This window comes from Bos grunniens, chromosome 10, assembly GCF_055505025.1.
Source record: "Bos grunniens cultivar Pamir isolate PY7600 chromosome 10, Bosgru_T2T1.0, whole genome shotgun sequence".
Classification (NCBI taxonomy): Eukaryota; Metazoa; Chordata; class Mammalia; order Artiodactyla; family Bovidae; genus Bos; species Bos grunniens.
In genome coordinates, this window is record NC_141174.1 from 24,210,965 (window position 1) to 24,238,260 (window position 27,296).

The window sequence follows — 27,296 nt, forward strand, 5'->3', positions numbered from 1 at the left end:
AAATCAATAAGAACTTTAGTCAGCCCAGAAGGTAACAATCTCCCTACTGTGTCTCTTCAAGCCCAGGGAGAGTTAAATTTTTAGAGGCAAAGGTATTTCTGCATAACCTCTATGTACCAAACCCACCAACAAAGACATTAAAATATGGACATTGAAAAATTTTTTTAATCTGTAGTCATACCTTTCAGCTATAACTACTGGTGCTATTTTGTTATACTATATAGCCTTTCAGACTTTTAAAAAATGCTGGTCTTAACCACAGAGACCACATTATAAATGCGGTTTTGCAAGCTGATATTTTCCAATGTCTACAGAATAAATTCTTAGCATAAAATTACTTCTTAGGGCTTCCCTTGTGGCTCAGCTGGTAAAGAATCCACCTGCATCGTGGGAGACCTGGGTTTGATTCCTGGGTTGGGAAGATTCCCTGGAGAAGGGAAAGGCTGCCCACTCCAGTATTCTGGCCTGGAGAATTCCATGGACTGTATAGTCCACAGGGTTGCAAGGAGTTGGATACGACTGAGTAACTTTCACTTATCAGATAATAAAAATATTTAAAACTTTTATACACATTGCCAAACTGACCCCATAGTTTTGTACTAACTCATACTCTTACCATCAAAAAATTTGAGTGCATGTTTCTACAAACAGACCAAATTTTTCATTTTTGGTGATCTGGTTAGGAAAGCATGTATTTCTTTATCCAGTAGTGAGTTTCAATATATTTTCACAAGGTGAACAGTCATTTATGTTTCTTTTTTCCTCAATTTTCTGCTTATCTTTTGACCACTTTTCTGCTAGATCTTTTTTTCCTTAATGACCAGAATTACACAGATTTTATAAATATCCCTGCAGGCTTAAGTAGAACATACTGAATATAGTTTTCTTGCTATATCAGAACAATGAATTTTTAATCAAAGATATTTATGAGAATCAGTAAGGAAATTTACAAAAATATTTATGTCCTGAATTCTACCTTAAACACAATCAGAATCCCGTCATCCTTAATTATATATCTATGCCTATATATATTTAAATTGATTATGTACTCTCAAGAACCAATGATTTACACGCTTTATTAACAGCAGTTGTAGCTGTAGTATTTTAAGACATGATATACTTGGGAATAACTAAGGTACCCAAACCCATTTTCTTCTATATTAAATAACCTTGATTGCTGTACTGAATTTTTGTGTCTGCATTACAGTTATTCTACTTACTCCTTTGTGACAAATTCTTTTATTGTTTTTGACTTCTATGGTAAACAAAGCATATAATTTTCATTTTTAGAATATTTTGAATATATGTAAATATCCCAAGGAAATAGGAACAGTAAGGTAGGATAATCTGAACTGTTGCTGCTGCTGCTGCTGCTAAGTCGCCTCAGTCGTGTCCGACTGTGTGCGACCCCATAGACGGCAGCCCACCAGGCTCCCCCGTCCCTGGGATTCTCCAGGCAAGAACACTGGAGTGGGTTGCCATTTCCTTCTCCAATGCATGAAAGTGAAAAGTGAAAGTGAAGTTGCTCAGTTGTGTCTGACTCTTCATGACCCCATGGACTGCAGCCTACCAGGCTCCTCCGTCCACGGGAGTTTCCAGGTAAGAGTACTGGAGTGGGGTGCCATCGCCTTCTCTGAATCTAAAGGAATGGCTTAATGAGAGATAAAACTAGAGATCACTGACCTTATTTCAGGAGATCAGATAATAGTTGAGATGCTGAGATTATGCACAGACAGGAAATAGGCAATTTTTGTGGTTAGTCCAAAAGGGATGATTGCTTTCAAGTTCTAAGAAATGAGTAGCCTTCTCATGTTGATAGGACCTCAGGTAAGGAATACAGTTCCAGAGAAAGATAAAATCTGGTTAATCTGTCCAAATTGTGCTCATACTGAGGAATTCAAAGACATAAAGACCATCCACGACAGTTTAAAATGCAGGGAAAAAAATTTCAGGATCAAACTGGAAATGTCTTTCTTTCAGGAAATCAGGGATCAACATAAGATCTATAGGGATAGGACAGATCTTACTTTACTTAAGTAAAGGCTTTTGGGAGAACTTAAGGACTATGCCATGAGCCAGAAATTACAAATTTCACTGGATTTCAGGTTCAAATTTTGAAGGTCATCAAGACCAATTTAATTTTGTTAATTATTATCCTTTACAATTCCATTATCCTTTACGAAGTCCTACTCACATTTTTTGTTGTTTAATTAGTAAAAACTGTTTTCCCTGAAATTATCCCTTTTTAGAAGTTATCTTCAGACTTAGTACATTAGTCAATCTTGCCAGACTACATTGAGATCACTTGCACTTAAGCTCATCTTTTACAATAAAATATCACCAACCATTATTGAAAACCTACAAATATGTGTTGTTGTTGTTGTTCAGTTACTAAGTCATGTCTGACTCTTTACAACCTCATGGACTGTAGCACACCAGTCTCTTCTGTCCCCCACTGTCTCCTGGAATTTGCTCAAATTCACGTCCATTAATTTGGTGATGCTATCTAACCATCTGATCCTCTGCCACCCCTTTCTCTTCCTGCCTTCAATCTTCTCCAGCATCAGGGTCTTTTCCAATCAGTTGGCTCTTTACATCAGGTGGCCTGATACAAATTTGGCCTGAATTTCACATTGGTCACTGCCAATATTGAATAGAAGGATATAGAACAATAACTATATTATAGGCATACATACATATCTTTTAATCCTCTTAAAATCTGACAAATTTTTCCCAATTTAGAAAAACCACCCAAACCTGAGACATACATAGTTCAGACCAAATCTCTTCAGATGGAGAAAATGAAGTCACACACAAAAATGGCACCTGGGTGAAGAAATCTTTTTCTCTGACTTCCAAGGAAATGTTTTTCCTGCCACACCAAGGGATTTTAAAAAGATAAACATCACTATTATTATTATTGTTTAGATTTTAGGGCTTAATTGTGATATGTCATTCATCTGCTTCAGAAAAGCTGACCTGAGATGTCTTCTCACCCAGCACAGAATCATGTAATGTACGCTGACTAGCATTCAGAGGTGCTTACACATGCTACTTTACCATGTATCTGTAGACAGAATTTCTTCTAGTTAACTGTGTTTGTATATGTTCACACATATAATGCGCCCTCCAAATGCTACTTTTACAGTACTGTTGCATTTACTTCTGCTATTTTAACCAAATGTCTTGTGCTTTAAGTATTTTCTCAGAATATTTTATTTCAATTCTAACATAATCACAATAATATGCTAGATAGTACACTGTGAAGGTTCAGCAAAAGAAACCAAAACTGCAATCTGTGAATGTAGAGGCCACGTAGCTTTTTGAGAAATATTGTAAAAACATCTTTGATTGTGTAGCACCAGCCTGGGTAACTAAGTTAGACAGCAAATTTGATAAGTGTGATTTATGTGGACAGTTTTCAGATAAATTCCATATCTGCTTTCATGGCCAATTTAGCTGGAAAAGTTTTCAGATCGTATTTTTAGGCAAGAAAGCTTCCTCACGTGCACTCATGCTTTGGGTTCAAATAAATTTCTATTAAAAATGTTTAATGAATAAACAGAACAGATTAAGTTACCAAACACTCAAAAGTTCTTAAAATTCATTATAAGTAGCTTGACAGAAGATATGAACTAAACCATATATGTAGTTAAAGAAATATCTAAGAGAAAATATGAAACAGTAAATGATAAAAACTTATTTATAAAGAAACATTCATTTCATCAGTTTATAAATTTAACAGACATTAAAAATTATGCTGCTTCTGTCCAATAAAGTTTTAAAGTCACACAGCAAGCAACAAATATCTATCTATACCATTAGTCTTAAAATATTGATTATAAAATTCTGAACGGACTTCTGATAAAGGGTCTTTTCTTTGATATTAAGTACGATGTCATAATGAAAAATAATTGTTAGCAATATCTACTCAGGGATTCTCATTTTTGACACATTCATTCTAGTTTCATAAAAAAATTATTAATTTCGAAAGGTATTTTGTTGTAGGTTTAAAAATCTTTGTTTTTATACAGTATATCTTTAGAAGCACTTCATGTTACTCAAGAACAGCACATTTTCTACACAGTTTAAGAAATGTTCCATTGTCTGATGCAGTAATTAGATTATATGATACTTAAACAAAAACCACTTCAGTTATTTGAAATTCTGTGCAATTCCAGAGGAAATATGAAAAATCTAATCAGATGCAGCTAAATCCATCCTGTCAAATATGTACCTACTTCTACAATAATGGTGAAGATAAACAACAGAGTACAGACTATAGAGAGATCCCCATACACAGATCAGAGGCTCCCTTCCTCATTCCCACACACAATAAGCACAAAGAAAAAGAACCACATGGTTCTTTATGCAGAGAAGTAGAGACATAAATGGAGAATTACAGGGCTACTGAGAAAAAAATGACACAACTGTAGAGTAGGGAGTGAGCAAAGAAGGGAGCACTGAGGCAGAGCAGTACTCACAACAAGGCAGGAGAGAGGTCAGACAGAAACGGGGATACTGCACAGAGGGGCAGACAAACGTGCACATAACAGATCTGGCTTTGCTGATAAAAATCTAGTTTGCAACAACTTCCCTACAAGCAAGTGCTTTATATCTAGTTCAAATTCCTTGTCCTGCAGTCTGATCCATTCCTCTTATTTGATGTTCCATAAACATTAAGCTTGCATCATCTGCTCTACATTTCATACAATAGCTAAATCTTGATCATTTATGTTGAAAGAAAAGGTATATTATCTAAAACTAAGAAAAACCACTGACATTTGGTTTGGGGATAATTAATCAGCTAAATATACACACAGAAGTCCACAAATCCATCCCCTGAATGCTCCCTTTCCTCCTGGCCCTCTCCTGCCACCTAAAATGAAACAGAATGAAGACTCTAAAATAGGTAACAGAAAGCAATCACTAAGAGTTGCTCTATCTGAAAATTCTACCCTCAGATTCCCAAGACTCTGGAGAATTATGCAGATGACACCACCCTTATGGCAGAAAGTGAAGAGGAACTAAAAAGCCTCTTGATGAAAGTGAAAGTGGAGAGTGAAAAAGCTGGCTTAAAGCTCAACATTCAGAAAACGAAGATCATAGCATCTGGTCCCATCACTTCGTGGGAAATAGATGGGGAAACAATGGAAACAGTGTCAGACTTCATTTTTTTGGGTTCCAAAATCACTGCAGATGGTGACTACAGCCATGAAATTAAAAGATGCTTACTCCTTGGAAGGAAAATTATGACCAACCTAGATAGCATATTCAAAAGCAGAGACATTACTTTGCCAACAAAGGTCCGTCTAGTGAAGGCTATGGTTTTTCCAGTGGTCATGTATGGATGTGAAAGTTGGACTGTGAAGAAGGCTAAGCGCCGAAGAATTGATGCTTTTGAACTGTGGTGTTGGAGAAGACTCTAGAGAGTCCCTTGGACTGCAAGGAGATCCAACCAGTCCATTCTGAAGGAGATCAGCCCTGGGATTTCTTTGGAAGGAATGAGGCTAAGGCTGAAACTCCAGTACTTTGGCCACCTAATGTGAAGAGTTGACTCATTGGAAAAGACTCTGATGCTGGGAGGGATTGGGGGCAGAAGGAGAAGGGGACGACAGAGGACGAGATGGCTGGATGGCACCACTGACTCGATGGACATGAGTCTGGGTGAACTCCGGGAGTTGATGATGGACAGGGAGGCCTGGCGTGCTGCTATTCATGGGGTTGCAAAGAGTTGGACACGAATGAGTGACTAAACTGAACTGAAGGGTAAACAATAAAATTAACTCAAGGAACCTCATCTCTGTTTCTGAAGATCTTTTAAAAGCAGTGGAGATAACCATCTCCTCTGGATTAGTTTTGTTATCTTCACTTATTGCTATCATTTACCTCACATGAAAATAGATTCTAGGGACCTATTCAAGCATTAAGATTCTTCCACCAATTCTTTTAACCTATCCTCCGAAACTTCTATAGTTCAACCAACTTCATGACTTCTTCCTGAGAACTTTTATTAAAGATTTCTTTTCTCCTAAACTGTATAGTCAAACTGACTATTCAGGTGAGGAACTTAATAGTATAGAGGATGAGGAAATTATGAGGCTTCCCTGGTGGCTGAGTGGTAATGAATCTGCCTGCCAATACAGGAGACAACAGGTCCATCCCTGGGTCGGGAAGATCTCCTGGAGAAGGAAATGAAACCCACTTCAGTATTCTTGCCTGGGAAATCCCACAGACAGAGGAGCCTGGTGGGCTACAGTCTACAGGGTTGGAAAAGAGCCAGATACAACTTAGTTACTAAACAACAACAAATGAAGAAATTATACCAGTTTCCAGTACATCTATCCACTGAATTGAAATTAGAACTTCCACTTAGGAAATCCTTGCTTAAGTTGGGATGGGTAGTCTTTCCTTTTTCTTTTTAAATTTAAGGAAATAAAATTCAGATCACTGAGCTTTGGTTTTTAGTGGACTAGGTTAAAATGCAAGAAAGACCCTAAACAGTAATTAATCATTAACACATTGGGTTACAAATTAAAAACAAATTCTAGACAAGTATACAAGCAAAGACAGTTGAGAGAGAAGACAGAGCAAACATCTTAGCTCCAAATATAGGACAATGGAGAAACACCACTGAAATGATTACTGCTCAGTCAGGTACAAAAATTTCATGATTTTTCTCTGGACAAAACTGTAATGAATTTGGTGAGCAAGAAAAAGAACTAAATTTGAGGTCAGAATATCTGGGTCCTGGTTATGGCTTAGATTACTTATTAGCTGCAATGTATGTCACTGGAAAATCTATTTCAATCTCTATAACATGACTGGGTTTGACTTGGATATTATTTCACAAACTTCTGTTAGCGATCCATTAAAAATGTATATTCTTTAATAGCAAATCAAACAACTGACAAAGAATTCATCTCCAAAATATACAAGCAGGTCACGTAGCTCAATATCAGAAAAATGAACAACCCAATTAAAAAGTGGGCAGAAGACCTAAACAGACATTTCTCCAAAGAAGACATACAGATGGCTAATAAACACATCAAAAGATGCTCAACATCACACATTACTAGAGAAATGCAAATCAAAACGACAATAAGGTATCATCATCTCACATGGTTAGAACGGCCATCATCAAAAAGTCTACAAACAATAAATGCTGGAGAGGGTGTGAAGAAAAGGGAACCCCCTTACACCGTTGGTGGGAATGCAAACTAATACAACCACTATGGAGAACAGTATGGAAATTCCTTAAAAAACTAGGTATAAAACTACAACACAATCCAGCAATCCCACTATTGGGCATGTAGCCTGAGGAAACTAGAACTGAAAAAGACACATGTACCCCAGTGTTCAATGCAGCACTATTTACAATAGCAAGGACATGGAAGCAACCTAGATGTCAAATCTTAGCAATACGAACAAATCAAAAAATCATCAAACAGTCCCCACATTTTAAATATTAAGCTTAATACCAATAGGTTTAACCATTTCACTTTCAGAAAAAAAGTCCCTCAAAGGAACAGCTAATAAAGTTTGGAAATATTTATAGAAGTTGAGCAAAAATTTAATAGCAATTAACTTCTCAGAAATAGTATGAACTCAAAGTTTATTGGCACTGGAGTTTTTTTCTGTTGACTTTAAATAAACTTTATTTTAAAAGCCAATAAAAAAAAAGTTCATCACAATCCAGCACAATTCTAGTATATCCCATGATCAACCAAAAGTCAAATAACATCAGAGAGAAATGTGAAGAAATATTTTACTTTATAACATCAAATACAAGAATACTATTGATTTAGCATTAAGAGAATATGCAGAGACACCTGGCAAAAATATGTAGGTACTAATAAAGACTGAAAGACAGTATTATTAATATAAAAATATTTTATTTATCCTAGTTTTATTCCCCTCAGTGTGTGTGTGTGTGTGTGTGTGTTTAAATTTTTTCTTATCACTAACAGCATCTGGTGAAAACTAGAAAGCCCTTAATCACAAATTTCAAGAATCTCCTTATCAGCCATAAAACCTATAGCCTGCTATGGGTGTGTGTTGAGTGGGTGTGTGCGTGTTTCCGAAGGTCTCTTCACAAATGTGAGAATCAGAGTCATGTCTATGAGAGACAGCAATGTTTCCTAGTTACTCCCTTTAAACAGTCTGTCTACTGTATTTACTTGTCCAGAGTCCTGACCCAAATCAGTTATCTGTGATTACAAAAATCAATGAAACAGCAAAAGCTACAAAGACATCTGAGGATGACCCTGTTCTCCCTCATTCTACTCTAACCTACATTCTGTTCTCTTCTCAGGATTTTTCTCACAAGGTAGTTTGTATCTTTACTTATGAAAGAGAACAAGACAATGATATTTCATTTATAGGAAGTTCTAACAACTCATGCCAATTTTAAGGAAGGCTCCTTAATGTATCAAAATTCTTATAATTTATGCTAGTAATATTAATTATCCATTTAAATTTCCCACATCACTATTTTCTAATTTTCAATAAGATTCTAAGTGCTTTTACACAAGAAAATTCAGTTCATCCTTTCCAAATATTTTCTATCAATCCATCCCTCCATGTTTAATATTATACACTGCCAAATTTATAGTTTAAAAAAATCACCACCCAGACAAAGTATCCAATCTTTCCAATCACACTTCCAATTCTTTAATGAGAATTTCCTCTACTCACAGATAAATGACGATGTATCATTTGGAAACTGAAGGCTCCCTTTCAGAGAAATAAATCAGTTGCCCCATCCTTGCCTCATTTAAAACAAGGTTGCTGTTTCTGGTTGTGAAAAAAGCTGAGAAGCTGTCTCCTGGCGTGTGCATATTAATCTAAACACTGGCAGAGAGACTCATACAACTTTAGGGAGTACTGTTGTAGTTTGATGTGTTAGCAAATTACAAACAGGAAAAAAATGTCTGGTACAAAGCTAGTATACTTCATTTTAAAGTGAAAACTTAAAACTGAGTACATCCCAAAACTGAAGATTTGACTGACAAAAACAACTTTATAACTTATGGTAAATTTTCATGCCTCCTACAAATAACACATCTGTGTTGAGTGCATTAAAATTAAATCACTCATTTCTCAAAACACGAAATATTCTCCTTATCCAAGAAATGACTTACAGACAGCTGGTACTAAATTCCAAATTACTTTAAATAAATTATGTAAAACATCCTTAAGTTCAAGGACTACCCAAAGATAATTTTTAAAACCACAGTGGGTTGCAAGTCAGAAGAAAATATAGTTGTCCTTTAACTACACTTGTAGAAAAACAAACCAAGCAATAGGTCTTCAGTTTTCTGTGGTTAGGCCAGAAAATAAATAAAATTTCACAAGTGAATTCTGTTTCTTCATGGAGATTACATAAGTCTTGTCTACTACATGGACATTTATGCCTAATTCAATTAAAGTAAATGGGCAAATACATTAATCTCAAAGAAATTTAAATAGAAACCCAGAAAACTCAAACTAGGCTTAGGTTGGATATATTACAATCTAAGTTTTCTCCAAGTCATAGAGAATATTTAGAGAGTATTTTAATAAAATATAATGAAGTGGTATGAGATGATGCCAATAAGAGGCAATGAAATATTTTTACTCTAACAAAACTCTTAAGAAAAAACAGCATAAAATTCCTTCATATAAATGCATTTTTAAAATACGTAATCTGTTTTTACTATAATGCCTTTCATTATTACCATTTAGGCATTTTTTGCACACTTCATTATGACTGAATATATCTATGATTTCTTAAATCACAGAAAAACACACACAATGTTTTCTGTCAAGAGATACGATTCCTTTGTAAAGGTATAGCAAAGAAAAAACAGTTGTTATGATGTAGCAGAAAATGTTCTAGACTGCAGTTAGTATATATGGTAAACATATATACAAATATATAGTACATATGGTACTTTTATATACACAGTAAATAAGGTACTTTTATATACAGATAGCTAGTATATGGTACATTTATATAGATGGTAACTTTGGGTAAGTAAGAAAAAGATGTTGCACTCTTGGTAGCCAAAGCTCTGGTCCAGTGAGTGAAGAACGGGACGGATGTCAGTTTCCACTCAAACCCTTTGCTCTTTGCAGTATAACAACTGCATATCCAGATTGGGCAAATTAAAACTTGGCCCTACTACTTAGCATGGAGTCTTACACAAATGATTTAACTGAAGTTCAATTTCTTTTTCTCCAAAATAGGTATTACAGAGCCCTGTTACTAGAGCTATTGTAGAAATTACACAGAAAGGCATCTGCTATAGCATCAAGTAAAGGATTCAATAAACACTTAAATAAATGGCAAAACAACAATGAAAACCCTCTCCTTCCAAAGTGAAGTCTCTGTCTTTTCGCATCTATAATTATAAATCATTAAGAAATAAAAATACTTCGAGTTAGCCTGGTTTTAACGGAACACAAGTTTATGTACACCACTGACACTAGTTCAGAGATCTCTCTTTTGTGTGTAGAGGAAGAGAGAGCAGTAAGTTCAACAATAAAATACTCAAGTTTGGAAACACCCGTTTGACATCAATCTCTCTTATAGATTCACAATGCCTATTAGTATTCTAAAGGCTACAAGAAGTACTGTAATAAGAAGTTGTTTAACTTATTTAAACCTTGTTCTCAAAGTTTGATCACAGAATTCTTTTATATCTATAAATATACATTTGTGCATGCATGCTAAGTTGCTTTAATCGTGTCCAACTCTGTGCAATCCTATGGACTATAGACTGCCAGGCTCCTCTGTCCATGGGATTCCCCAGACAAGAATAGTGGAGTGGGTTGCCATGCCCTCCTCCAGGGCGTCTTCTGGACCCAGGCATCGAACCTGCATCTCTTATGTCTCCTGCACTGGCAGGCCCAGGTTCTTTACCACTAGTGCCACCTGGGAAGCCCATTAATATATCATAGCAGTAGTTTTTTGGTTTTCCTCACAAAATGAAATTTAGGAATAGAAGGCAATGGCACCCCACTCCAGTACTCTTGCCTGGAAAATCCCGTGGATGGAGGAGCCTGGTAGGCTGCAGTCTATGGGGTCGCTGAGGGTCGGACACGACTGAGTGACTTCACTTTCACTTTTCACTTTCATGCATTGGAGAAGGAAATGGCAACCCACTTCAGTGTTCTTGCCTGGAGAATCCCAGGGACCGGGGAGCCTGGTGGGCTGCCCTCTATGGGGTCGCACAGAGTCAGACATGACTGAAGTGACTTAGCAGCAGCAGTATAGGGACTTTAAAGCCATGTTTTATGCGTATTACACCAGAGAAATAACACCAAGTTTTTCTCATTAATAACTATTAAATTATTCCATAAACCTTAAAGAAATCAGAAATTCAAAGTCTGCAAACTCTTTTTCAGTAATTTTTATATAAAATTTGAGTTTGAAATGAAATGTGAATTTCAAGGCTTTAAAGATCAGGCCTTATATAGGAATTTTTACTTCAAAGATTAAATATAAAAATCATGTTGTAGCATATATCCTGAACATTTAGGATACATGCTCCACTTCTACATGGCTAACAGAAAACAAGTTATATGGCCTTTCTAAGAAAAAAACTAATCCTGGTCTGAATTCAAATTGTTACTACTTACATTCTTTATTTAACTCTTCCCTCCTATACACATTTATGTTAAGGCAAGATAAACAACAGCAAAACATTTTCTAATTCTTCTACTGTTTTTACTTACCTAATATTTTCACAGCATAATGAGGACTTTCTAAGACAATTCCTTCCTCTGTGTCAAATATAGGGTTATCTATTCCAGTTTTTGGAGGAATCTGGGCTAGTTTCTTAAGTCTCATGGAAGAATTAAGGTCAAGTTCTTGTTTTTTCCCTTCTTCCTCTCGCCTACGCCTCATGTCCTCCTGCTGTTGCCGAATACGTTCCAGCTGTGCACTTCGCCGCACTGGCATCATCCTGGTGCCCAAATCTCCAGGGCAGTCAACAGCCATCTCTCGGTGCTTCTGATGTTCCTCTGGTGATGCAAGATCAACATTTTTTACTCCGTTGTCTGATTCCTCAGTAACATGCCCATTCATATGGGATGTTGTCATGGTTATCTATAAAAACCTGTACCACTCTTTATAAATCAATTTTTCCTATAAAGCCAATCTCTTGATTCTGTAGTATAAAATCCATGTTACTTCAAAAAAAAAACAACAAAACAAAAAACTTCTCACATCACATAATAATGCTATGAAAATGTATCCATGAAGGAAATCTAAGGGGAAAGATGGGGGGGAAAAAAGTATAAGAATTACAACATAAAAGTAGAATTTACATCATCTACTTCCAATCTCTATTGCTAAACAATACAGAAAATAACTCAAAATTATATGATATTATTTTGCTATATAGATTAAATATTTTCCTTTCATTTTACAGAACTGAGGAAATCAAGATGTTTCAACAAAAAAGCTGTCTAGAAGTATTTGAAGCATGTTGCTTAATTTTACAGCTGAGAAAAATGAAATATTAGAAAGTTTAGCAAAGCAGAAAAATAATAAAGTTCTGGGTACTAGTTTAGTAGAGAATAAGATATTTAAGGTATGCTAATGCTAAGTCGCTTCAGTCGTGTCCGACTCTGTGTGACCCCACAGACGGCAGCCCACCAGGCTCCGTTGTCCCTGGGATTCTCCAGGCAATTTAAGGTATAAACGTATTTTAATCACTTTTATAGTTGTCTCAACACAATATTCTACAGTCAGTTAATATACACGAGTCTGAAATCCCTTCCTGCTGCTGCTACTAAGTCACTTCAGTCGTGTCCGACTCTGCAACCCCATAGACGGCAGCCCACCAGGCTCCCCCGTCCCTGGGATTCCCCAGGCAAGAACACTGAAGTGGGTTGCCATTTCCTTTTCCAATGCATGCATGCATGCATGCTAAGTTGCTTCAGTCATGTCTGACTCTGTGTGACCCCATGGACAGCAGCCCACCAGATTCCCCTGTCCACAGGATTCTCCAGGCAAGAATACTGGAGTGGGTTGCCATTTCCTTCCCCAGAAATCCCTTCCTAGTTAACTGCTAAAGAACCTGGCTGGCATACAGCAAGTTATGTTGTCAACTAACTTGAGATAAGGCAGCATTGTAGGGGACAATTCACTTTTTAAGAGTTTATGAAAAAGAAATGAAAAAGAAATTTTAATTAGCAGCTAAGGCATCTACAAGATAAAACCACCTCTATAAGATAAAAGCACACCTAAAAGATTAAAGTGAGAAAACGACTATGTTGGTGATTAGTCTTTATAACTGGTTACACTAAAAAAAGAATTAGGGTTAATTCTTTATGAGAATTCACTTAGAAAAATGGTATTATCTGCTACCACTCAAAAATGTTTTAAAGTCATACTGTATAGCAAATAAGAATACATTGGGCTTGGAGACCAGAAAACTGTATTTTAATTCTGGATCTGCTACTTCCTCTAGTTTTATGATTTAAGACTAGTTTCTCTGAACCTCAGATTCCTTTGGAAAATTTATTCACAGAACTGTTCTGAGTTTCAAATGAAATAATGTATATAAGTTTTAGAACTTATAAGTATTTATACTTTTAGTATTGATTCTGTTTATTTTAAAAATCCAACATATTTTAGACAAGAAAAATATTTTACTGGATGACTATGGCTTTTCATCAAGCCATTTCTTGGGCATAAATAGGCAGATTGTTTATATAAGTATAAACCCACATACTAAATCTAATTAGTCTTCTCTTGCTCAAGACTTTCAAAAATATTTACAATAATAACCTTGAGTTGAGCTGAACTTCAGTTAATAGGTTTGTCAAAGAACATGCCAACAAAGCAAAAGCCGAGTTTTCAGACAATATTCCTAATGCCAGCCAATCTCCTTTCAAGCAAACCACTTGTCACAGATGGTTTAACACAAACCCACCTAGACTACCAGGAAAAACCACTAGACCAGCAATCAGGAAAATATTTAATAGGTGCAAGCTACATGACTACAAAAATTACATCTTCACAAGAATTCTGGTAGATTTTTCTGTCTTCCATCCAAATTTTAGTTTCTCTATTTATGTGATCTACATACAAATACCTTATTTACCATTAACTTGCCTTCTTTTTCATTAAAAATGAGAGCTATCAGAATGTTAGATAATTCTTAAGTTTTGTAATATTGATTACTGTTGTTATTCAGTCGCTAAGTCGTGTTCAACTCCTGCGCTCCACTGACTGTAGTCCAACAAGCTTCTCTGTCCATGGGATTTTCCAGGCAAGAATCCTGGAGTGGGTTGCCATTTCCTTCTCCAGGAGATCTTCTGGACCCAGGGACTGAACCCGTGTCTCCTGCATTAGCAGGTGGATTCTTTATAGCTGAGCCACTAGAGAACCCCTGTAATACTGATCAGATACAAATACAAATTTAACTTATTTAATATTTTCATTACAAGTAAACAGAAATTTATGTAGGAGCCACTGTATTGCTATATTTAACTTTAATTTAAAAAATTTAGGAGCATATATACTTTCAGAAAATTAAAACTTTCAACTTTATTTATAACATTTATAGGATATTAAAAATCAAATTTAATAGAGTATTTTATTTATACATATGCTTATCTACAAAAATTATTTGCAATTAAAACTTAGCTTAAAAACTAAGTTTTATAAGATTGTATCCATATTCACTATATGAAATCATAATTATGCAAGAGAAATTAGGCCAGGTAATTTCAGTTGAAGTTCTAATGCTTGGACTATGATCATGCTTGTCTACCTGGATCTAGTCTTTTACTCTCAGAAAAGTTTCTGCAACCTGATAGTAATCCACTTAAATCTCCATTTGGGTCATTTCCCTTAGAGTGTTCATAGTCCATTGGAGAGACAGCAAAGAAAATGAATGATTATTCTTCCCAGTCGATTTCTCATTAGATTTTCAATTTGTTAAAAATGGGTCATTCATGTCTTATTTTTATACATTCCTTGGGCTTAACACAATACATGTCATATACAAGATGCCCATCAGGTATCTGTTCAACTAAACTCAGAAATGTCGTAAATTCACAGATGATGCATAGATGATGGGCTCTCAAATTTAGTCTGTGATAAAGAGACACAGCAAATCTCACAACATAAGGATACTCTCTTCCAGCAGCATTAAAAAAAAAAAAAAATTAAAGATAAACCAGATAGAACAATCTGTTCCAGGCAGAGGGACTCATAAGACCAAAAGGAAGGAAGAGCAAGAGAATGTGGCAGCTGTAAAAGTAGGAAAGAATGCAAAATGGCTGGATGAGACAATGGGAATATGCCATACATGAACAATGATAAAACTAGAAAGGCAGGCAGGGGGCCACATGGAAAAGGGTAACAGCTAAAGACTCCAACCTTTACCCTGAAAGTAGTTAAGAAATTATTTTAAGATTTAAAGCAGGGGATAACATGATTACACTCACTTTTAGATAAATATCTCTCTGGTAGAAGGCTAGAGGACAGACCGAAGGGTGGCAATGAGACCAATTTGAGGGCAACTGTAAGAAACGGGGTCCTAAACTAAGATGGTTAGAATGAAAAAAACGCCACATTAAAGAGATTATATAGGTTACAGAATTACTAAAACTTGGGGTTTCTATTACATACAGCAGGGCAAAAGGAAGAGAAGAAGGATGTAGTAATAGCAGCAGTAGTAGTAGTATTAACAAATACATTTACTGAGCTCATAATTCTATGCCATATACTACTGAAAGCACTTTACACAGTATTCAATCACTTAATCCTTGCTACAACTCTAAAAGTAGGTCCAAATATGCCTATTTTATAAATGAGGAACAGGGACTGAAGTAGGCCTTGAGGACAGGATGAAAGAGTAAGAAAAGAGGCCATATGAACCAAAGACAGAAAAATATAAAGTCTGGGGAAAGCATAAACAAGGCTAGTTGAATTATAGCCGTCAGTTTGTACAAAAGAATACTGGCAGGAAAATTTGACTGGGTCCAACTTAAAAAAAGTCTTAAATGTAAGTCTTTAATCTCAAGGCAGTAAGAAAGCCATCAAAGATTGAAAAAAGAGGGGTGATTTGAACATAAATTTAATTGAGCACTTACCCCTTCCTGAGGTACTAAAGCTATACAGACAGGATCCTGCCCATTAGTTTATCTACCACAATTTCCCACAGGAATCTAGAAACTAATGTGTCCAGAACTAAACTTATATTTCCCTTTAATCTCCTCTATACTCCTCGATCCTTTTCCTCCATTCTCAACTCTAATTAATGCCACTATGTCTCCCCAGTTACTCAAGGCAGCACAGCATTTAAGAGTATAGGCTCTAGAACCAGACTGTCTAGAACCTAATCCTTGTCTACTTTTAAGTCTCACCTCACATACATCCTCCTCTGGATTTTCGTAATTTTCCACAGTGGACATGTGCCTCCTCTCAATCCCTATCACAATTTTGATCAAACTCAACTACAGCAGTCTGTATCTGTCTGCCTGCCCCACCAGATTAGAAACCTTTGGAAGTCAGGAATTATGCTGACTCATCTCTGGATCTGTGACACTGCCTACCTAGCATAGGACCAAGCAAACTGCAGGCTTCAGAATATGACCCAGGCACTAGGATTTCATGGACACTATCTTTGGGTCATTAGGTGGACAGCAATGTCATTAACCAAGATGGAGAATTCAAGAGAAGGGAATGAGAGAGAGGAGGAGAAAAATTAAAAGGTGCTACAGGTTTTGATTTAACACAATTTCAAGGTGACTATATGTCCTACAGATAAATGATCTAATCAGCAGGGATCTTACTGATCTGCATAGCCCTGATAACTAGTAAGGGATAAACACCTAATTAGGCATATGAATAAACTATTCCTATGTTCAGAACATCTGATGGCTTTCATATCACCTAAAGAATAGAATCCAAACTCACTAGGTAAAATCCCAACTTTCTAACTGTATCTTTTACTACTTCCCTGAGCAAGTCTTCTAAGTTAGCTTCCTCACTTGTGCCTGCCTATCCCACATCTTTCTCTTCCTGCCCAAACGCCTTATGAACTAAGAAATAAGAACTGCTTCTCCTTTCATGTTCTACTTTCAAGATCTACCACAAGCCACTATTTCAAGAAAATTTTCCAGATCACCTCAATTAAATAATGATCTCACAGTACCAAAACTCCAAGACTTAATAATAACGCTCATGAGTTAATTCATGAAGTACAAGACAGATTGTTCCACAATCAAAGAAACATTATGCTGTGTCCCATAGTTTTAAAATTAAAGATCATTATAATTTTTAAACAGACAAACCACGAATATTCTAGCTTATTTATGCAGCCAACACATGAAAATAAACAATGAAAGAGTACCAATCCAAAGGAATTATATTCTCATTCTCAGAAAACAAAAAACAATTCCTTTGTTTGACGATTTGGAATTGGAGGCGGGTAAATGACTGAACTAGAGAATTATCTCCTTATATGTAAATAAAAGACTGCCTTATGCAGCTAAAGTAGTTACAAGCTGCTGGCCCTAAAGAGTATCCCTCTCTTCTCTATCCTCTAATTATAAATTATCTGCTTCAAAAACGCCCTGAAGGCCCACATTTCAAATCCTCATCAGAACCCCAGCTTATACATCCCACCTCGTGGGACTGGGGGTGGCGAGGGGGTGTGGAAAGAAAAAAATAAATAAATAAAACAACTCTCTTTATGTATTCCACAAAAGAAGAAAATGAATTTTCAGGCTCACAGGCCAAAGCTATTTCAATGCTAACTTCAAACTAGCGAGAGAAAAAGGGCTCTGCTTATGTGAATTGAATAAAGAAGAAGGGGGTAAAAAGAAGCTAAGTAAGTTTCAATAAGTACAAATGATTCAGAATGGGGGGCCTGAAATAGCCTGAGGGATACAGGCTCACTGAAAACTCCATACCAAGAAACAAAACCACTTATATGAGAGCCAGGAAACACGAACTGCTATAAGAAGGTGAGTTCCGATATAATCAGTATCCTAAGTCTTAGGCAGAGGGAAATGTAAAACATACACTTCATGGGCATAAACATACGTGGTCTAAACTAGCAACCAGAACTCCAGATACTTTTTTCAAGTCATCCTTCCTCCCCTTCTAGGAGTAATGCCCTTTGACCAGCAGCTGGAAAGTCTCATATTAAGTGATCAGCATTCCTCTGACATTCTCAGAAGTTGCACTATTTGTGTCCATAGAGACAGCTTTGTCAGCTAACAACAAAATTCAGGCCGCGAATAGTGAAAAGAACTTACATTATGCAAATCAGAAAGTTCTTGTTGACTCTCTTCTTAGTTCTTTTCTGATTTTTTCGCAAAACTCAGACTTTCTTATTCTGTAAAACAGAAAAGAGACAATCAAGTGTAAAAATCTGCAGAATCTTTTAGAGCGAGGGAAAGGACAGAAAAATTAATTCAATATGATATCCAATTCTGTTTCCAGATAACTAGGATTTCTCAGTATAAAGCAATAAAAATGCACACATACCCATCACTAATGAACATCAATTAAAATCAATGTAAATTACCTAAAGTCAATGATGAGAAAGAAAAAGGGCATGACCCTTCCGTGTATTATTTTTAATGACATTTTTTATCTCTAGGTAAGGCTCAAACAAAAATGCAGTTTAAAGGATTTCTTTGTTTTAACTACAACTTCTAGATCAATTTTAAACTTTATAAATGGTTTCATAAGGCCAAGAAAATGAGAAGTTTAGGATCCAAAAAGAATTTTACAGAAAGGAACTACAGTTAATTCAGAGGGGGAAATGTTAACGTGACATTGAAGACCAAGACAGGATTCTATCCTAATGGGAGATTATATTTTGATAGGATAACATAGAACAAAAAGCAAATACAGAGTTAGATGGCTTCAGAGAAAGGAGTACAGAGAAAGTAGAATTGGGTTATGAAATAGATATGTTTGGAATGATGTTTGGAAGGTTCAACATTAGATAAGATGGTCAGGAAAGGTCTATTTTAGGAAGTGATAACTGAGCTGAGACTTGAATGACAAAAAAAAAAAAAAAGTCAGCTGTGGGAATATCCTGAAATAAAGGGTTCCAAGTTGAAGGAACAGAAAGTACATTTTTACATGGATGTCACCAGGAACCTCAATTTCAATATATCCTAAACTGACCTCAACTTCTTTCCTACTATTGTTAATTATACTACTATCTCCAAGATGTTCTAATCAGTTGCCAAGATCTGTCGATTTCACAAGGTTTTTAGAATCCACTGAAGAGTGGCAGAATATGCCATCCCCAAATATGCCACTAAAAGATACTGTAAAGAAAATGAAAAGGCAAGCTATAAAAAATGAGAAATACTTGCAAAATATTTATATTCACTATAAATACTCTTACAACTCTGTAAGTCAAATGATATAACTGTTTAAAAGAGGCAAAAGATTTGACCACCAAAGATATACAAACAACAAACATTTGGAAAAATATTCAACATCATTAAGTATGCTAATAAAACCACAATGAGATACTGGCACAGGATAGACAGAAATCAATGGAACAGAATTAAGAGACCAGAATAAACTCCAACATTTATAGGCAAATCAACAAGAGTACCAAGACAAATTAAATGGGGGGAAAAAACATAAAAAAGAAACGGTCTCTTAATAACACTAGGAAAATTAGATATCCATACATCCACATGCAAAAGAATTAACTGGACTCTTACCTTATACCATATACAAAAATTAATTCAAAATGGGTCAAACACACACACATAAGAACTCTATAAAACTTAATTTAGGCATAAATCTTCATGACCTTAATTAGGCAATGGTTTCTCAAGACACATCAAAAATACAAGCAACAAAAGGAAAACAGATAAATTAGATAAGATCAAATTTTAAAACCTTGTGCTTCAAAGGACACCATAAAGAATGTGAACAATGTGTACATAAAAGGAGAAAATATCTGCAAATCATTTACTTGATTCAGGACTTTTATCTGGAATATATAACAAACACAACTCTATAGTAAAAAGTCTGATTTTAGTCTATAGTAAAAAGACAGTCTGATTTTAAAGTGGGAAGAGCCCCTGAACAGACAGTTCTCCAAAGAAGATACACAAATAGCTTTACTAAATGTATGCGTAAAAAGATATTCTCCATTATTATAACTCATCAAAGAAAAGGAAATCAAAACCATGACACACCACAGCACCCACTAGGATTGCTAAGATTAAAAAAAAAAGAAGTGCTGAAACTCACACACTTCTGTTGGGAATGTCACAGGGAACAGTTACACCGTAAAACAGTCTGGTGATTCCTCAAAAGGCTAAACATAGAGCAACTCCACTTCCAGGTATACAACCAAGAGAAATGAAAAAAACCTTGTACAAAAATGTTTACAGCAGTATTAACACCAAAAAGGAGAGGGAAAAAATCCAAATGTCTGTCAACCAATAAACGGATAAATAGTATATCCAAAATGAAATATTACTGAGCAATAAAAGGACTGATACATGCTACAACACTGATGAACTGTGAACAGAAGTGAAAGAAGCCAGTCATGAAGGACCATTACTATATGATTTCATTTATAAAATGTCTAGAATAGGCAAATCTAGAGAGACAAAGTAGATTAGTGACTGCCAAGAGCTGGCGTGTGTGTGTGTGAGATGGGAGGGAATGGCTAAGGGATGCAGGTTTCTTTTGAAGGGTGATGAACATGTTCTAGAACTGATTGTAGTAATGATCACAGAATTCTGAATATATTTGAATTGGATGAATTATACATACATGGTATCCGAATCATAACTCAACAGAGCTATTAAATAATACAATGAAATACCATTACAACAGGACTTCCCTGGTAGCTCAGTTGGTAAAGAATCTGCCTGCAGTGCAGGAGACCCAGGTTTGATCCCTGGGTTGGGAAGATCCCCTGGAGAAGGAAATGGCTAACCACTCCAGTATTGTTACCTGGAAAATCCCTTGGACAGAGGAGCCTAGCAGGCTCCATGGATCCATGGATCACAAGAGTCAGGCACGATTTAGCAACTAAAGCACCATTACAAATACAATAAAATCACTAAAATTTAAGACCGACAACAATAAGCTTTGGAGAGGATGTGGAGAAACTGAAACCCCTATACTGGTAAGAACATGAATTGGTGATGAGTTTGACAATTTCTTAAAAAGTTAAACATAGACTTATGATATATAATCCAGTAAGCTCATATGAGAAATACATATTTTTATTTGTAAAAAACAAAGATCTATATGGAATATTCATAAAGGCATTATTAATAATGATAGCTTTAAACCGGACACAATTCAAATGTCCTTCAGCTAATGAAAGGATCAATTATAAAAAATGGAATACTATTCAATAATCCCCTGGAGAAGGGTATAGCAACCCACTCCAGTACTCTTGCCTGGAAAATCCCATGGATAGAGGAGCCTGGTAGGCTACCATTCATGGGGTCGCAGAGTCAGACATGACTGAGTGATTTTACTTACTTAATAACGTGGATGGCCTCAAAAACATAATGCCAGATAAAAGTGTACATTCTAGATGATTCCATTCATATGAAATTTCTAGGAAAGGCAAAATTAGTGCTGTTAGAAAAGCATTTTGGTGGATTCCTGCAGCTGAGGGTGGCCACAAAAACTGGCTATGATAGGAGATGAGGCAACTTTTTCATGGGATGGAAGTGTAATAAAACTAGATTTCAGTGACACCTACATGATATAAATTTAACTCAAACTGTACTTATAAAACATGTGAATTTTATAGAACACAATACCTTAAAAAAGTTGTTTTCAAAATTCAGATTGAACACATAAAATTAATGAATTTTAATGTATTACACTTACTGAGCTGATTTTAAATAATACATTTAAAACTGCATCAAATGGTATCTTAACAAAACCAATTTTTTAAAAAGACCAAGTCATACATTGACATCACATAAAAAATCCTATTTCATCAATAAATGTTTAGCTCAACGCACAGATTTTACTTTCCAACAATGAATGCCCTGTGCACCACCTTCACAGAGAAGAAACTTAGCTATATCTAAAACTAAATACAATTTAAAACTCAAATAGAATTGATGCCTGAATGACACAGGATACAGGGACACCAACCTTCTGTGCAGTGGAAATGTATAACCTATAGGAGGTTCTCCATATAGGTGATTTCTCCATATCCACAGTTCTCCATTCATGGATTCAACCAACTACGAATCCTGTAGTACTGTAGTATTTACTGAAAAAAATCCACCTACACATGAACATGCACAGTTCAAACCTGTGTTGTTCAAGGGTCAACTATATGTAGGCTACTCATGAAAAGCATTAGCTCAGAAATGACTACCGACAACAATTTAAGCAAAAATATATAAACTCACCAAAGATTTAACTGAGACACTACTTTTCCCAATTATTCTTTATGAAGAACTAAACATACTTTTAAAATATTTTTAAAATAAAAATAATATATTTGAAGATTAATTCATAAAGTACAATGTAAAAAAAATTTTTTTTTAAGCAGCAAAACAGATTTATACAACTGACAAACCAAGTTCCTTAATAAACAGACCAAATCCAAATATCCTGGGTTTATTTTTTAATGGAACTTCTGACAAGTCCTATAAGGGAACTTCTAAAATTCTACCTAATTCATGGTTTCGGTTTCAAATTAAGGAACCTTTATTTATCATCCAGATAACTGCATTCCAAAGAAGCCATTGCTATCCTCAGTTTTAAAACTACTTTATTTAGAATGTACTGTCAGATAGAACGCAAGCAAAATTCCTTCATTTGAAAAATATCCTCAAAATAGATATCAAATGAGGAGGTAGGAGTATAATTTAAAGGTACTTAAAACCAATTGCTTTCACAGACCAAAAAAAAAAAAAAAAAAAAAAGGAAGGTAGGATTCCTGTTCAATTTAACTGGGTATCAACAGGACAATGTCAATAGCTTAGAAGACACATCTTTCTCAGATGAAAACTTTCAAAGACTTAGCAGCTTTGAACATTCCTGGCAAAAGCTGCATATAAAACATATCTGCAACAGAAAGATCTTAGTTTTCAAGCTCCTATTCTTAGCCAGTAATTTTAGGCCACACAATTGCCTTGAGATTAAAAATAAAAAGACAACATGGAAAAAATACTGCTGCGTTTGTAATTTGTTAAATATCTGTATCCTAAAATATTGATTTCCAAAATTTATCAAAGACTTACTTATACCTCTTTTATAAATCAGTTCAGTCACTCAGTCATGTCCGACTCTTTGCAACCCCATGAATAGCAGCACGCCAGGCCTCCCTGTCCATCATCAACTCCTGGAGTTCACCCAAACCCACGTCCATCGAGTCGGTGATGCCATTCAACCATCTCATCCTCTCTCCTCCCCTTCTCCTCCTGCCCTCAATCCCTCCCAGCATCAGAGTCTTTTCCAATGAGTCAACTCTTCGCATGAGGTGGCCAAAGTACTGGAGTTTCAGCCTTAGCCTCATTCCTTCCAAAGAAATCCCAGGGCTGATCTCCTTCAGAATAGACTGGTTGGATCTCCTTGCAGTCCAAGGGACTCTCAAGAGTCTTCTCCAACACCATAGTTCAAAAGCATCAGTTCTTTGGTGCTCAGCTTTCTTTACAGTCCAACTCTCACATCCATATATGACCATTGGAAAAACCATAGCCTTCACTAGACAGACCTTTGTTGGCAAAGTAATGTCTCTGCTTTTGAATATGCTATCTAGGTTGGTCATAACTTTCCTTCCAAGGAGTAAGCGTCTTTTAATTTCATGGCTGCAATCACCATCTGCAGTGATTTTGGAGCCCAAAAAATAAAGTCTGACACTGTTTCCACTGTATCTCCATCTATTTGCCATGAAGTGATGGGACCAGATGCCATGATCTTAGTTTTCTGAATGTTGAGCTTTAAGCCAACTTTCTCACTCTCCTCTTTCACTTTCATCAAGAGGCTTTTTAGTTCTTCTTCACTTTCAGCCACAAGGGTGGTGTCATCTGCATATCTGAGGTTATTGATACTTCTCCCGGCAATCTTGCTTCCAGCTTGTGCTTCTTCCAGCGCAGCATTTCTCATGATGTACTCTGCATAGAAGTTAAATAAGCAGGGTGACAATATACAGCCTTGATGTACTCCTTTTCCTATTTGGAACCAGTCTGTTGTTCCATGTCCAGTTCTTCTTCTTCACTTTCTGCCACAAGGGTGGTGTCATCTGCATATCTGAGGTTATTGATACTTCTCCCGGCAATCTTGATTCCAGTTTGTGCTTCTTCCAGCCCAGCATTTCTCATGATGTACTCTGTATAGAAGTTAAATAAGCAGGGTGACAATATACAGCCTTGATGTGCTCCTTTTCCTATTTGGAACCAGTCTGTTGTTCCATGTCCAGTTCTAACTGTTTTTTCTGACCTGCATACAGGTTTCTCAAGAGGCAGGGTAGGTGGTCTGGTATTCCCATCTCTTTCCGAATTTTCCACAGTTTCTTGTGATCCACACAGTCAAAGGCTTTGGCATAGTCAAGAAAGCAGAAATAGATGTTTTTCTGGAACTCTCTTGCTTTTTCCATGATCCAGCGGATATTGGCAATTTGATCTCTGGTTCCTCTGCCTTTTCTAAAACCAGCTTGAACATCTGGAAGTTCACGGCTCACATATTGCTAAAGCCTGGCTTGGAGAATTTTGAGCATTACTTTGCTAGAGTGTGAGATGAGTGCAATTGTGTGGTAGTTTGAGCATTCTTTGGCATTGCCTCTCTTTGGGATTGGAATGAAAACTGACCTTTTCCAGTCCTGTGGCCACTGCTGAGTTTTCCAAATTTGCTGGCATATTGAGCACAGCAGCACTTTCACAGCATCATCTTTCAGGATTTGAAATAGCTCAACTGGAATTCCATCACCTCCACTAGCTTTGTTAGTAGTGATGCTTTCTAAAGCCCACTTGACTTCACATTCCAGGATGTCTGGCTCTAGGTGAGTGATTATACCATCATGATTATCCTGGTTGTGAAGATATTTTTTGTACAGTTCTTCTGTGTATTCTTGCCACCTCTTCTTAATATCTTCTGCTTCTGTTAGGTCCCTACCATTTCTGTCCTTTATCGAGCCCATCTTTGCATGAAATGTTCCTTTGGTATCTCTGATTTTCTTGAAGAGATCTCTAGTCTTTCCCATTCTGTTGTTTTCCTCTATTTCTTTGCATTGATCGCTGAGGAAGGCTTTCTTGTATCTCCTTGCTGTTCTTTGGAACTCTACATTCAGATGGATATATCTTTCCTTTTCTCCTTTGCTTTTCAATTCTTTTCACAGCTATTTGTAAGGCTTCCCCAGAGAGCCATTTTGCTTATTTGCATCTCTTTTCCATGGGGATGGTCTTGATCCTTGTCTCCTGTACAATGTCACGAACCTCCATCCATAGTTCATCAGGCACTCTATCAGATCTAGGCCCTTAAATCAATTTCTCACTTCCACTGTATAATCATAAGGGATTTGATTTAGGTATACCTGAATGGTCTAGTGGTTTTCCCTACTTTCTTCAATTTAAGTCTGAATTTGGCAATAAGGAGTTCATGATCTGACCCACAGTCAGCTCCTGGTCTTGTTTTTGCTGACTGTATAGAGCTTCTCCACAATAAAAGACTAGATTTTCACAGTGGCTCTCCATCACAGGTGATTCTGCCTCCCACCTATCCCCACCAGGAGAATTCTTGACAATGTCTAGATATATTCACCGTCAGGCCTGTGTTGAGGGGTGCTACTGGCATCTACGTAGCAGAGGCTAGGGATATGTTGCTAAATATGCACGAGATAGCACCCCCTGCCAAGAATGATCCAGTACAAAATATGTCAATGATACCAAAGTTCAGAGACCCTGGGGGCTTCCCTGCTGGCTCAGAGAGTAGAGAATCTGCCTGTAATGTGGAAGACCAGGGTGCAATCCCTGGGTTGGAAAGATTTCCTGGAGAAGGGAATGGCTACCCACTCCAGTATCTTTGCCTGGAGAATTTCACAGACAGAGGAGCCTGGCTGGCTACAGTCCACAGGTTCGCAAAGAGTTGGACACAACTAAGTGACTAACACTTTCACTTTAAGAGTCCCTGAATTAAACTAACCCAAAATTGAGGCATTCACTCATTCAATAATTTTCATTAAGCTTCTCAGACTTCCAAGATAAAACTTTTTTTCCAGTACTGTTAGTTTCTAAATAAATACGGAGGCTGAAAGATACTTAGTATCATCTAATGTACTGCTTTTCAAAATGTTCAGGAGAAGATTTATTTCAAGGGTCATCTTGGCAGTGGATGGAAAGAGCTCATTAAATGTAATAAAAACTACTGCCAAATAAATTGCCTTGTATTGCATACTGGAACCTGAGTGGCAGTGCGAATACAATTTTAATAATGTATTCCAGCATATACTACATTCCACCACCTCCACCACCATCACATGATTACACTCTGGCCAGAGAGACTACACATGCATACAAAATGATAAATATTTACATTAAAAGTGGCCCAAACAAGACTAAAAAAAATGTAAAGATGGGGACTTTCCTGGCATTCCGGTGGTTAAGAATGTGCTTTCAAAGCCAGCAACGTGGGTTAGGGATCCCTGGTCAGAAAACTAAGATCCCACATGCTGTGAACTGTTATCAAAAACAAAAACTAGAACTGTTTTTAAAAATGTATAGACAAAACATTTAATGGTCAAGCTAGTATTTACTAACTCTGTGTGCTGAACACTGTGCTACCATGCTTTATACAGTTAATCCTCAAACAAGTATACAAGTGTAAGTATTAGTGTTACACCCAATGACAAAAGAGAAAACAGGTTTAAAGAAGCAAAGTATTTTGCCCAAGGAGCACCTCAAAATAAATATTCAATGGGACATCCCTGGTGGTCCAGAGGTTAAAAATCCACCTACCAATGCAGGGGACACGAGTTTGATCCCTGGTCCAAAAAGATCCCACATGCTGCGGAGCCACAGCTAAATCTGTGTGCCACCACTACTGAGCCTACCTGCCTGAGTGCCCATGTCAGCAACAAGAAGCCTCTGCACCAAAACAAACAAGTAGGCCCTGCTCTGTAGAGAAAGCCTGTGTGCAACAACGAAGACCCAGTGCAGCCAAACGTAGAATAAACATTCAACAGTTATAACATGCACTCTTGAACACATCAAGGTTTCAAGTTCTTCGTATCATATACTCCTTACAACATCCTCAGGTGGTATTTTATGGAGGACAAAACTAGAATTATTACTTAAATGAATTTGAGTAGCAGTGA

The 27,296-nt window shown here is 36.5% G+C and overlaps 1 protein-coding gene across 30 annotated transcripts in view; it reads right to left on the reverse strand.

Annotated features, from left to right (window-relative positions):
- The window catches only part of PALS1 (protein associated with LIN7 1, MAGUK p55 family member), a 79,181-nt gene that overhangs the window by 32,508 nt on the left and 19,377 nt on the right, over positions 1–27,296 (reverse strand). For 9 of the 30 annotated variants that reach the window (XM_086320154.1, XM_086320153.1, XM_086320151.1 and 6 more), the window contains 2 exons: positions 18,271–18,350; positions 11,722–12,255 (listed from right to left, as the gene is read on the reverse strand). In XM_086320154.1, the coding sequence (XP_086176280.1) occupies positions 11,722–12,088 (367 nt within the window). In that variant the 5' untranslated portion in view covers positions 12,089–12,255; positions 18,271–18,350. Of the gene's footprint in view, positions 1–11,721; positions 12,256–18,270; positions 18,351–21,499; positions 21,578–27,296 lie in introns of all 30 variants that reach the window. The other 21 variants (XM_086320165.1, XM_086320162.1, XM_086320167.1 and 18 more) reach the window with 5 other exon arrangements.